The sequence below is a fragment of the Rattus rattus genome, chromosome 1, assembly GCF_011064425.1.
Source record: "Rattus rattus isolate New Zealand chromosome 1, Rrattus_CSIRO_v1, whole genome shotgun sequence".
In the NCBI taxonomy this organism is placed as follows: domain Eukaryota; kingdom Metazoa; phylum Chordata; class Mammalia; order Rodentia; family Muridae; genus Rattus; species Rattus rattus.
The window spans coordinates 146,203,544-146,218,209 of NC_046154.1; the positions used below are offsets into that span (position 1 = coordinate 146,203,544).

Sequence of the window (14,666 nt, forward strand, 5' to 3'; positions counted from 1 at the left end):
GATCTCAAGCAGTACTACAGAGCAATAGTGATAAAACTGCATGGTATTGGTACAGAGACAGACAGATAGGACCAATGGAAATAGAATTGAAGACCCAGAAATGAACCCACACACCTATGGGCACTTGATTTTGACAAAGGAGCCAAAAACCATCCAAATGGAAAAAGATAGCATTTTCAGCAAATGGTGCTGGTTCAACTGGAGGTCAACATGTAGAAGAATGCAGATCATCCATGCTTATCACCCTGTACAAAGCTTAAGTCCAAGTGATCAAGGACCTCCACATCAAACCAGATACACCAAAACTAATAGAAGAAAAAACTAGGGAAGCATTTGAACACATGGCACTGGAAAAAATTTGAACAAAACACCCATGGCTTAAATGCTCTAAGATCAAGAATCGACAAATGGGATCTCATAAAATTGCAAAAGCTTCTTGGTAAGGGCAAAGGACACTGTGGTTAGGACAAAACGGCAACCAACAGATTGGGAAAAGATTCACCAATCCTACAACAGATAGAGGCCTTATATCCAAAATATAAAGAACTGAAGAAGAATCAGCAGGGAGACAACAACCCTATTAAAAATGGGTTCAGAAATAAACAGAGAATTCACAGCTGAGGAATGCCGAATGGCTGAGAAACACCTAAAGAAATGTTCAACATCGTTAGTCATAAGGGAAATGCACATCAAAACAACCCTGAGATTTCACCTCACACCAGTGAGAATGGCTAAGATCAAAAACTCAGGTGACACCAAATGCTGGCGAGGATGTGGAGAAAGAGGAACACTCCTCCATTGTTGGTGGGATTGCAGACTGGTACAACCATTCTGAAAATCAGTCTGGAGGTTCCTCAGAAAATTGGATATTGAACTGCCTGAGGATCCAGCTATACCTCTCCTGGGCATATACCCAAAAGATGCCCCAACATATAAAAAAGACACTATGAGGCTCCACTATGTTCATCGCAGCCTTATTTATAATAGCCAGAAGCTGAAAGAACCCAGATGCCCTTCAACAGAGGAATGGATACAGAAAATGTGGTACATCTACACAATGGAATATTACTCAGCTATCAAAAACAATGACTTTGTGAAATTCGAGGCAAATGGTTGGAACTGAAACTATCATCCTGAGTGAGCTAACCTAATCACAGAAAGACATACATGGTATGTACTCATTGATAAGTGGCTATTAGCCCAAATGCTTGAATTACCCTAGATGCCTAGAACAAATGAAACCCAAGAGGATGATCAAAATGTGAATGCAGATCGCCCTGAGAGACACAGCCAGAATACAGCAAATACAGAGGCGATACCAGCAGGAAACCACTGAACTGAGAACAGGACCCTGTTGAAGGAATCAGAGAAAGAACTGAAGAGCTTGAAGGAGCTTGAGACCCCATATGTACAGCAATGCCAACCAAACAGAGCTTCCAGGGACTAAGCCACTACCCAAAGACTATACATGGACTGACCCTGGACTCTGACCTCGTAGGTAGCAATGAATATCCTAGTAAGAGCACCAGTGGAAGGGGAAGCCCTGGGTCCTGCTAAGACTGAACCCCTAGTGAACTAGACTGTTGGGGAGAGGCAGCAATGGGGGAGGGTTGGGGGAACACCCATAAGGAAGGGAGGAGGGGATGTTTGCCCGGAAACCGGGAAAGGAATAACATCAAATGTATATAAGAAATACTCAAGTTAATAATAATAAAAAAAAAAAAAAAAAGAATCAACAAAACCTGGACTTGGTTCTTTGAGAAAATCAACAAGATAGATAAACCCTTAGCCAGACTAAACTGAGGGCACAGAGAGAGTGTCCAAATTAACAAAATAAGAAATGAAAAGGGAGACATAACAACAGAATCTGAGGAGAAGATCATCAGATCCTACAACAAAAGCCTATAATCAACAAAACTGGAAAATCTGGAGAAAATGAACAATTTTCTAGACAGATACCAGGTACCAAAGTTAAATCAGGACCAGATAAACCATCTGAACAACCTAATAACTCCTAAAGAAATAGAAGCAGTCTTTATAGGTCTCCCAACCCAAAAAAGTCCAGTACCAGATGAGTTTAGTGCAGAGTTCTATCAGATCTTTATAAAAGACCTAATACCAATATCATACAAACTATTTCACAAAAGAGAAATAGAAGGAACACTACCCAATTCCTTTTATGAAGTCACAATTATGCTTATACTTAAGCCACACAAAGACGCAACAAAGAAAATTTCAGATCAATTTCACTTAATGAATATTGATGCAAAAGTACTTGATAAAATACTTTAGAAAATTTAATCCAGGAACACGTAAAAATGGTCATTCACCATGATCAAGTGGGCTTCCTAAATCCCTGGGATGGTTCAATATATGGAAATCCATCGACATGATCCACTATATAAACAAATTCAAAGAAAAAAAAAAAACGACATGATCATTATTTTAGATGCTGAGAAAGCATTTAACATAATTCAACACCCCTTCATGTTAAAAGACTTGGAAAAATCAGGAAAAATCAAGGTGCATACCTAAACATAGTAAAAGCAATATACAGCAAACCAGTAGCTAACATCAAATTAAATGGAGAGAAACTTCAAGCAATCCCTCTAAAATCAGGGACTAGACAAGGCTGCCCACTCACTCCTATTATATATATTCCTTGAATTTCTAGCCAGAGCAATCAGAAAACAAAAGAAGGTCAAAGGGATACAAATAAAAAAGGAAGAAGTCAAAATACCACTATTTGCAGATGGTATGATATGATATGATATGATATGATATGATATGATATGATATGATATGATATGATATGATATGAGGTCACTTAAGTGACTCCAAAAGTTCCACCAGAGAACTACTAAGCCTGACAAACAACTTCAGCAATATGATTGGGTATAAAATTAACTCAAACAAATCAGTAGCCTTCCTCTACTCAAAGGTTAAACAGGCTGAGAAAGAAATTAGGAAAATGACACCTTTCACAATAGTCCCAAATAGCATGAAATACCTCATTTTGACTCTAATCAAGCAAGAGAAAGATCTGTATGACAAGAATATCAAGTCTCTGAAGAAAGAAATTGAAGAAGATCTCAGAAGATGGAAAGATCTGCCATGCTCATGGATTGACAATATTAATATAGTAAAAATGACAATCTTGCCAAAAGCAATCTACAGATTCAATGCAATCCCCATCAAAATTCCAACTCAATTCTTCATAGAGTTAGAAACAGCAATTTGCAAATTCATTTGGAATAACAAAAAACCCAGGATAGGTAAAACTATCTTCAACAATAAAAGAACTTCATCCCTGATATCAAGTCATATTACAGAGCAATAGTGATAAAACTTCAAGGTATTGGAACAGAGACAGGGAGGTAGATAAATGGAATAGAATTGAAGACCCAGAAATGAACCCACACACCTATGGTCACTTGATCTTTGACAAAGAAGCTAAATCCATTCAGTGGAAAAAAGATAGCATTGTCAACAAATGGTGCTGGTTCAACTGGAGGTCAGAATGTAGAAGAATGCAAATTGATCTACTCTTATCTCCTTGTATAAAGCTCAAGTCCAAGTGGATAAAGGACCTCCATGTAGAACCAGGTACACTCCAACTAATAGAAGAGAAAGTGGGGAAGAACCTTGAACACATGGACACTGGGGAAATTTTCCTGAACAGAACACCAATCACTTATGCTGTGACCAAGAATTGACTAACAGGGCTTCATAAAATTGCAAAGCTTCTGTAAGGTAAAGGACACTCTCATTAAGACAAAATGCCAATCAACAGATTGGGAAAAGAATTTTTCCAATCCTACATCCTATAGAGGGCTAATACCCAATAGATACAAAGAACTCAGGTTTAGATTCCAAAGAATCAAATAACCCTATTAAAAAATGGCATACAGAGCTAAACAAAGAATTCTCAACTGAGGAATATTGAATGGCTGACAAGAATCTAAAGAAATGCTCATCATCCTTAGTAATTAGGGAAATGCTAATCAATACAACCCTGAGATTCTACCTCACACCAGTCAGAATGGCTAAGATCAAAAACTCAGGTGACAACAGGATGGGGAGGATATATAGAAAGAGAAATACTCCTTCATTGTTGGTGAGATTGCAAGTTGGTACAACCACTCTGGAAACCAGGTTCCTCAGAATATCGGACATAATACTACTTGAGGACCCAGCTATACCACACCTAAGCATATACCCAAATGATGCTCCAACATATAACAAGGACACATCCTCCATTATGTTCATAGCAGCCTTATTTATAATAGGCAGAAGCTGGAAAGTACCCAGATGTCCCTTAACAGAGGAATGGATACAGAAAATGTGGTACATTTACATAATGGAGTACTACTCAGCTAATAAAAACAATGACTCCGTGAAATTCATAGGCAAATGGGTGGAACTAGAAAATATTATTCTGAGTGAGGTAACCCAATCACAAAAAAGCACACATGGTATGCAATCACTGATAAGTGGATATTAGCCCAATAGCTTGGATTACCCAATGATACAATCCACAGACCACATGAAGCTCGAGAAGAAGGATTACCAAAGTGCAGGTGCTTCACTTCTTCTTAGAAGGGGGAACAAAAATATTCATAGGAGGAGATATGGAGGCAAGGTTTTGAGTAGACACTGAAGGAAAGGTCAGTCATAGACTGCCCCACCTGGGGATCCAGAGCATACACATACAGCTACCGAACCCAGACAATATTGCTTATGCTAAGAAGTGCACACTGACAGGAGCCTGATATAGTTGTCTCCTAAGAGACTCTGCCAGAGCATGACATATACAGAGCCAGATGCTTGCAGCCAACCATTGAACTGAGAACAGGGTCTACATAGGTGGAGTTAGAGAAAGTATTAAAGGAGCTGAAGGGGTTTGCAACCCCAGAAGAACAACATTTCCAACCAAACAGAGCTCCCAGGGACTAAACCACCATCCAAAGAGTACACATGGACAGACCCATGACTCCAGCTGCATATGTGGCAGAGGATGGCCTTGTTGGCCACCAATGGGAGGAGAAGCCCTTGGTCCTTCCAAGGCTGTACCCCCAGTGTGAGGGAATGTCAGGGTGGGGAGGCAGGAATTGGTGGGTGGCTGGGTAAAGGGACACCCTCATGGAAGAGGGGGAGGAGTGGGATATGTTGGTTATGGACAGGAAACTGGAAAAGCATATAACATTTGAAATGTAAAGAAAAATATCCAGTAAAAAGACACATAACCTTTATATCTACAATAAGCCATGATACTTACTAGATATTGGCAGATATCTACCCTCTAAGCTATTAGAAATTACTTTGCTCTCAATAGTCCCAGATTATAACTTGCCATGCTCCACCTGGACCATTCTAAACTCCCATTGGCCAGTCCTCTTGGCCATGTAATCATAACTCACTTAATCTATTATGTTTCTCCTCTTTCCATCTTCTTCTCTTCCCTCCTTGTCATGGTCTTCTCAGACCCCAAGCCCAGCAAGCCCAAAACACCTATCTCTTGGTGCCCACCTATTGGCTATAGGCATCTTTATTCACTAATCAGGCATAATTTGGGTGGCAAAGTTATATATCTTCACTTGGGTAATTGGAATTCACTTGGTAATTGCTTCACAGGAAGCAATTAGGTCTTGGGGGGCAGTATCCCCCTGCTGAGTGTGATGGATCATCCCATCCCACATTGCTGAGCGGCTAGGTAGCACGTACTCTTTGCTGTTGTAATCCCGCGCCAAAAGTAACTGTGAGTCCTTTGAATGAGCCAATCCTGTGTAACCACGCGAAATTCCCTGGCTTTCCCTATATAAACCCTCACCTTTAGAGGCTCGTGGTCGTCGGCCCTCTATCTCCTGCGTGAGAGGCGTGGTGTGTCGGCCCGAGATCTCGTTAATAAAGCTGCCTCTTGTTATTCCATCATGAACGGCTTCTCGAGCTCCCTGGGGCATGCCGCCATCCCGAGACTGGAGCGAGAGTCCCAATGTGGGGTTCTTTCTTTTGTTCTTTCAGTTGAATTTGTGATATTTCCTGGCATTGTCTTTCCCAAGTCACTTCCCTCTCTGTCCTCACCCTAGGCATGATGGTTCCCTGTTTAGGTCATTTCCTTATCTGTCCTTACCCCAGGCAGGGTGGTTCCCTGTTTAGGCCTTTCCTTATCCATCCTTACCCCAGGCAGTCATGGGCAGAATGGAAGGTTTTAGTTGGACTGTGAGCCCCCATCCTTGGTGGTGGGGAACTGGCCTGCTATTTCTGACAGGGTTCTCACAGGATAATCAAGTGAGACTGGTTATATACTGACCACAGTCAAGTTGCCATGGATCCTGGGAAGAAGATTGTTTTGGGTTTGTTTCCAGCAATGTTTGAAGCCTTCCTGTGTGAGAAGTGCTTTTTAACATCAAAGGTTGGTAGCTCACCAAAGACCAATATTCCATAAATCTTCTTACCTTGTAAAGTTTTATGCAAAGGAATTTAAATCTTTAATCTGTCTCACCTGGTAAAACTTGTGAACCCAAACCTCCCCTCACCAACATTCTGGCCTGGAACAAGTGTTCTCTTCTCCTTGTATCCTGTTTTCTTTCATTTAAATTACACTGGTTCTTTAAAAATTAGCCAGCTGGGAATGACTGTGTGGTCAGTACCCAAACAAAGGGAAAAAAGCAGGCTTTGCCACCAGCATCGGGCCCTGATGTGCTTGTTAGGCCAGCTTACCTTTTTGGCCAAAAAAAAACTTCCTTTCCAGTTAATTTCATTTTGTTCGTGTTTGTTTGTTGGGCATAGAGAGTGCTTCCAGTGCCTGTTTAGGGGCTAATAGGCTTAGGTAGTTCCACGTACTTAACTTCATCTCCTTGGCTGAACACTCTATGGGTACTTTTTCTCTATACCAAGACATGCATGTTTGTTGTAAGTGAAGGTGCATCAAAACCACAGAACTAGACCACTCCAAAGGTAGAAACAAAATGTATTGGTTAACAAACTGTCAAGTTTATCTTTGGGACTGGGAGTTAAGGGAGGAGGAAAATGGCAGAAAAGCAAGTGGTCTTTGAGCAGATACTGCATACTCAGAATGACTAGGAACTAGAAAACTAGAAGCCCTTGCCAAGGTAGTTCACCTTTGGGGAACGGATTAAGGGAGATTCTTGGAGGAATAAGTAAGGTATCTTATCTTACCAGCTTCCAAGATTTTCTTTCCCGATAAACAAGCCTCCCTTCCTCCTACTCTAGGAGATAACTGGGAATGCTGAACTTGGGCTTCTGTTTACCTGGTCAAAGTCCATTCTGTTAAGGACATTGTCACTAATACAGCCATTTTGGGCATTTGCTTTGGACCTAATGTTTGTATTACTTCCTGAAGCCTACACTTAAATCTAAAGTGTGTATCTCTATTTAAAAGACCCAGTGTTGCCTGGTGGTGGTAGCACATGCCTTTATTCCTACCACTCAGGTGGTAGAGACAGGCAGATTTCTGTGAGTTGGAGGACAGCCTGGAAAATAAAGTGAGTTCCAGAACAGCCAGGGCTCCACAGAAACTGTCTTGAAAAGCAAAAGGAAGAAGAAGGAGAAGAAGAACAAGAGGAGGAGGAGGAACAGGAGGAAGAGGATGAAAAGGAACAAGAGGGAAAGGAAATAAATCTAATGTTGCTTCACACTGACCCATTCTGATTCTTAAGTATAGGCAAAATCTGCCTTTATCAGCGTGGACAATCCCCTCAAACTGTAGGTGGACTTGTCAGGCTGTATAGCTGTAGTTGACACATGTACACTAGAGAAAATTGGAAAATATAATTTACACATGAGATTTGGTTGGTTTTTTTGTTGGTTGGTTTTTTGAAAGAATATTTACTTTACACATTACTGATAGGTACCTTAAACTTTGTTTTTTGTTGAACTCAACAGGAGTTAATTCTCTCTGTCACTGTTTGTGTTGTTGCAGAAGATCTGGATGACTTAAGGATGGAGGGTGTAACCAGCCTGGTGCTTTCGGGGAGCAAATTTAACCAAGGTCGTCCTGCTCACCCTGCCGAGCCACAGGCCAAAGTCACACTGAACATCTGTTCAAGGTGTGCCAGGTAAAACTTCTATTTGGTGTGTGGTATATCTAAGATTTTGATGCAAAGAGGGTACTTTGCAATAAACACGGTTTTCCTAATTACTTTTGTTCTGACATTGGCAAAGGAGTTAGTTTTGCAGTTTATCCTTGTGCACAAGGCTACTTGGATCAAAAATTAATCAAAGAATTTAGATTGTCTTCACAGTTTGAGATTGTGTTGAGTCTTGGAGTCCCTGCAATTCCTTCCTTTTCTGCTCATTTCACTTTCCAGAGAAGATTCAGCAAGCTCTGAACATTCAGAACCACCTTTAAAACACTTTTCTAAAAAGAGTTTGTTCAGGTATAGTTCAAATTCTGGTGTTATTGGCTTTTTAGCCTGGCCTCATCCTGTTCACCTCCTGGTAAGAATTTAATCAGCTCGAGGCTTCCCAGTTTTGGCAGCTGGAAGCAATCTTTGCCAACCCTGCATGTGGTCCAAGAAGCAGCTTGGTTACTGCCAAGTCAGTTCTGGGCTAGAGGCAACTCACCAAATAGCACCAATTCATTCTTTTGTAGAAACTAAATCTCATTTGCACAGGGCTTTTAAGTCTGTTTAAATGATAAAACAAGCCTCCTAACCCTTATGTAAATGGCTCAGATTAGCAAGGACAATGTAGTAGCTGGCCAATTTTACCTCTTCTTTCTGTCTGGCTGGTCTATTGTGCTCTGTGAGAGGGGATTAGTTGCTTGGAAATTCGGAAGGGGTAAGGATAGGAAAATCAAATCCGATTCTTGTAGCTTTTCCTCTTTGCTTTTTACTCCTTCTGAATTTTTATTTTAGTTGTCACTGGCTTAGAAAAACCTAAAGGAAAACCTTCAGAAATCAGGGGAAGATATTTGAAGACATCAAGAAAAAGAGCAAAGCACAGTACAGTGCAAACAGGAGTGGGAACACCGCCTGGGTTGTGCAGTGCTTAGTTTTATATTTTTATTATTACTGTGAAGAAAACACTTAATTTTTCTATAATGACATCTGTCATTATAGGTTGTCTATGGAAGAGGTCTTTAGCATTTTGTTCTAAACTTTGTATAACTACAGTTTGACTAGATTGGGTTGATGCTTTCCATAACAATTGCAGGCCTGTTGGGTACACTAAGAGAGGATGCCTGTCCAAACATCTTGCTAAACTATAAAGATAACAATTAACTACTAAGCTGAGAAAACACCAAGCACACACTTAGCTTTTTATCATTCTGCTTTCAAAATGATAGAGTTGGATTATAATCACAAACAGTCTGTGTTTAAAGTGAATCCATAACTGAATTTATTCAAGAAACACTCAACCAAGTAATATTTGGTTATTGATGTGTCAGGAAGAGAATGCGGATGGAAGTACTTAGAAGGCCAGAATCAATAAAGCATTTTAATAAAGGATATGTGCTTATGAGAAAAAGAAACCGAGGGTGAATTCTCAGAGAAAACTGCCTCCTAAGAAGAAACCGAGGCCTATTACAATAGTTAAGAACTTATTCAGTCTTTCCTCAGGAATCTTCTGTGTTGGGTCCTCTGTGGGAAAGTAAGAACTAGCTAGACACCTCACTATCTTCTTAGATAGTAAATTTCTCCATTCAGTACCCAACTGAGGCAGGGTTAAGGAGGGGTTAGGACCTAATTGTTTGTATAATGCTCTTAGAAGGGGAAGAGGATGACAGGAAATCCCTTAAGACAGACACCTTCTTGCCTCAGGTGAGCATAATTAGGAGTGGAGTATACTAGGATCCAAGGTATCCCTTGTCCTCTCAAATCATCCTGTGGCAATGGCTTCTGAATTCTTAATCTTCCAAGGTGACAGAAAACATTTTGCAGACAAGGTGGGTGAGTTTCAGAAAAGAATTTTATTATAGGCAAGTGCATTAAAAAAAGGGGGGGCAAGCAGAATTTATGAGTAAGAGGGGGTGGGTTCCAAGAAAGGCTCGCCATTGTTGGAAGTAAAGTTACAGTTATTTAGAAAGAAACCCCAACAAGAAAAGGTTTACTTCTTGTATGTATGCTCCTCACAGAGGCAAAAGGCCAAATGCCCAGCACACACAGACAGAAAGTTCAGTTGCTTTTTATGCTTTTTATGTAGGTGGTATCATTCTCCTATTGGCTAGGGTCCTGCCTCATAGTCTTTTGTGATTGGCTAATCTTAAAAGAATCAGCACAAAGTAAATGAAGAAAATTAAAACACTTAAAATCTGAGAATTCAGGAAGGACTTTGAGAAAATAAGTTTTACAAGGCAAGGGAATTAAAACATTTGCAAAAAAAGGGTTTACATGGTTGGGGAGATAAAAATATTTAAGTATCTTATTATACAAAACTTTTACAACATTTAGTGTAAAAGACAAATATTTAATTTGGGTTCTATTTAGGGGTTAATAAGGTTTTACCAGCTTGAGATGTGCAGGAATGACCTGGTCAGTCCAGTTGTCCCACCGAGAATATCTTCATGACGTCTCTACCATGGTGACTGTTCTGGACTGGAGTTCTGGACACACTCTCAAGGGCTAAGAAAATATCTGATCACAGGCAGCTCTCAGGCTGCATTTGTTCCTATGTAAAAAGAGAATAAAGACTAAAGACAAGAAATCAGAACATGAAGCTGTTCTCCTAAACAGTTTTAGTATTTCTGTCCTCTGGCCAGGACAGAGCTGCTCACAGAAGTGACATTTTCAGTGTCTAGCCAACACAGAACTGGTTGTCAAGGATGAGAAGCAGACTGGCTCCTTTCTGGAGTTCCCAACCCACGCTTCCCCACCAGCCTCTTTCTTCTGTTCCCAGAAGTAGCACAAACTACTGGATCTGGCTCCAAGCAGTTGGGGTCCAATTGCTAAAGACTGGGAGAGTTCTCTTTAGTGTGTCTCAATAGTTATGTTTTTACATTCACAGGATCCATTGTATAATCATGGAAGGACATCACAAATCTTAACTTGTATTGTCCAGGAAATTCTGAGTTAATATTACTGTCCCAGCCTCATAGATAAGGACAATGAGGTACAAGTTGATTAAATAACTTGTTAAAATAGTATTCATCACTAAGAAAAGCAGTTAATTTTAGGTGCAGATTTTATTGAATTTTTGTAGTGTTCTTTCATCAGTTAAAATTTTGTGACATCCAGAAGCATTCTTGTATATTATCTTTCTCCCTCTTCCTCCCTTTTTCTTTTTTTCTTTTAAAATTTATTGAAAATAGATTTTTGTTCCCCTTGCATAAAACATCCCATTTACAGTTTCTCTTCACTCTGCTTCTCCCAGCTCTTCCCCTCCCCTCCAATCTGGGTTTACTCCCTTTCCACCTCTCATTGGAAAAGAACAGGCTTATAAGGGGGTGATCATAAAAAATAAATAAATAAAACAGAAAAGATAAAACAAAAACTAGCAGAGCACAGTTGAAAAAAACAAACAGAAGGAAAAGAACCCAAGAGAAGGTACAAGACGCAGAAACTCATTTGTTCACATACTCAGCCATCCCCCAAACTCACCAAACTGGAAGCCATGATATGGATATGTACACAGAGGACCTGGTGAAGACCCCTGTACTCCCCATACTAGCTACTTCAGTCTTTTTTGCCAGGGTCCAGCCTTGATGTGAGTTGGGGTCATCAAGGACTAGGGATACCTGGTAGGCAAATAAGAAAACACATCAACTGAGATACAATACAGACAGGCAATTCTTACCATGAGAGACCCTGGACTCGGGAATCAGGGTGCTCATATAGACTTGACTCAGCCTCAGTCTTTTATTGAAATCATACAAGGAAGTTGGTTACAAAGTTCATGGGACAGTGGCTATATACTTCTTTATTTTCCATATTTTCTTGTGATACAGAGTAGTACAAATTTAGAACAGAAAAAAGGAAACTATGCAATCTCAAACATAACAGTTTTACAGAAAGCACAATTGATTTTTACATCTCCCAACCACCAGTTTTGGGTGAGGTCAGGAGCAGAAGTATTGTGGTTAAAAAGTCAGTCTCTTTCAGACATGTGTGAGACAATATGGTTTTATAGAAGGGCAGATATGAGGTCACACTGCTGCTGCTGCACTCTTTATAATTTTTGGACCCCATCTGTTTGTTACAAAAACATCCTCACTTAAGCTCTGTGGAGAATTCCTAGGGACGTGCCACAATCTTTCCTGAGCCCAAGGAACCCGTTGCTAACTTTCTGGGAGATATCTGTATACTGTTCAATCCTTAGTTTTATGATTAAAAACATCCTATTTTTATATGCAGAGTTTAGAATAAGACTAGGGTAACAGCTGCAAAGTTACTCATCTCTACCAGCAGCTCTGGGTTACTTTTATTTCCACCTCGAGTGAGTCACTGTAACTTACATTTCTCTTGAATTCATGAACAGTTTCACTTTAATATTATTGGAAACATCTAGTTTCTGCTTATAATGTGGGCTCCTACTAGGTCTTGCGAGGTCACCAAGGTTACCCAAGGAAGGAGGAAAGAGAAGAAACAGTAAACAGATAAGAAGAATGATAATCTTCTAAGAATAGTTGCAAAAATAACATCACGAGGTGCTTGCTCCAAAGAAGCAGGACTTGTGGCTTCTCAATACTCATAGTGGGGCTCTGAGACATAGTCACTCCCCCCAACCCTGCAGGGTTTTCTTCCTTGCGATCAGGGGTCCCAGGCATCTCAAGCTTAAAGTGCAGTGTCTCCAACACTTTTTGATTTGATATGAACTTTGCTCAGTTAACTTAGAGGGCCTTTGTTCTCCTGGTGTTCTCCATCCCCTCTTTTCTGCCTTCTTTTCCATGAGGGTTCCCAGAGCTCTCATTCTTTACATAATATATGGCTGTAGGTCTCTGTATTTGTTCCCATGTGCTTCAGGAAGAGGCTTCTTTGATGATGGCTGAACAAGGAATTGATCTATGAGTATAGTAGAATGCCTCAAGGAGTCTTTTCTTTTCTTTTTAGAACAGTAGTATTTGATTTTTACCCTCAGTCTCTGGGCTATTTAGTCTCAGGTTTTTGATTACAAAGCAGTGACATGTATAGGTTCAATCTCCTGGAGTGAGCCTTACCCCAAATCAGATACTGCTTGGTTATTCAAGCATTGTGTCACCATTGACTAGCAGGTAGAACACCATTGTAGATCAATGGATTTGCATCTGGCTTGGCATTTATGGTTCTCTTTTAGTAGATTGCCAAGTATCTTCCTGTATCAAAGCCCCAAGACTTAGGAGCAAATGCTCTGTTTAGGTACCAGCTTGATTTCTCCATGTTCAATGAGTTGTGTAGGTGTCGTCTTTGGTAGTGGGGAATTGTTGTGCATTTGTGGTATGCACAGAGCACATGTGTCTTGGCAACATCCTAGGTTGTTTGGGGATTCCATTCAACCCTTTGGCCAAACAACTTAATTAAAACTCAATCCCAGTGCTGGAAACTTCATTTGGTGAAAAGAACTGTCCAACTGGGGCTCTGTCTGTCCCATTATTTAGTGATTTTATTTATGTATGTATATATGTATACAAAGACATATGTATATATTTTAAGAAAGTTCTACTCTATTAGGTTTTCATACTACTCCTCAAACAACCCTTAATTTTAGTTGTCTCTTTTGTACCTGATTTCCCTTCCTATCTTGCCTTTATCCTCTCCTCAGGTCCCCTCATCCAACTTTAACTAACTATTGCATTTCCCTTTTCTAACTCTGTCTCCCTAGTCTCTTACCCTATGCCTACCCTCTGCGGTTCTGTGGATTTTTAGCTTGGTTAACATTGACTTAACATCCAAGATCCACATGTAAGCGAACACATCCCATATTTGTCTTCCTGGGTCTGTACTACTTCCATCAGGATGACATTTTTCCTAGTTCTAGATCTTTACCTGAAAATATCACATGTTTTTATTTTTATTTTTTAAATAACTGAGTAATGCTCCATTCCGTAAATGTACTACATTTTCTTTATTCAGTCTTCTGTTGAAGGGCATCTAGGTTGTAACTTTCTAGTTATTATAAATAGAGCATCAGTGACCATAAAGAAGAGTGTAAGGAAGGGGGAGGACAATAACCCAGAATGTCAAGGTAAGCAAATTTAGGTTTTGTCCAGTACATGGAAAGGAGACAGAAATAAAGGAGACCAAAATTATGCTTTCAGAGTTAGTGGTAAGTATCCCTGAGTAGCTGTATTTAGGAGAGGCTTTTGCAATATGTATGTTCAGATCTTATTGAAGAGATTGTTGTCTTCTTGTCCTTTTAAGATATCTTCATTCTATCATGTTGTTTGAAGTTTCTGGAATGAACTACAAAGTGATTATCTGACCCAGTAATTGATAGGCCCATTTGGATGACTCTTCAGTGAAGAGTCAATAGTGTGTATTTTATAATCTTATAATCTTTGGAACAGATGCCAAGTCTCTACTGAATATTTGAGTTATTACTCAGATCTGTCTTTTTAAAACCAAAACAATAAATGTGATTGTTTGCATATGCTTGGTCCAGGGAGTGGCACTATTAGAAGGTGTGTCCTTGTTGGAGGAAGTGTGTCACTGTGGGGGTGGGCTTCGGATGCTCAGTCTGTTCCAGGCTTCCTTCAGATGAAGACGTAGAACTCTCAGCTCCTCATGCAC

At 40.0% G+C, this 14,666-nt stretch overlaps 1 protein-coding gene across 1 annotated transcript in view; it reads left to right on the plus strand.

Moving 5' to 3' along the window:
• Positions 1-7,590: 7,590 nt before the first annotated feature.
• LOC116903920 (uncharacterized protein C8orf34 homolog) overlaps positions 7,591-14,666 on the plus strand; it is a 118,787-nt gene continuing 111,711 nt past the window's right edge. The window contains exon 1 of the mRNA XM_032906695.1: positions 7,591-8,078. Coding sequence (XP_032762586.1) covers positions 7,963-8,078 — 116 coding nt within the window. The 5' untranslated portion in view covers positions 7,591-7,962. The remainder of the gene's footprint in view (positions 8,079-14,666) is intronic.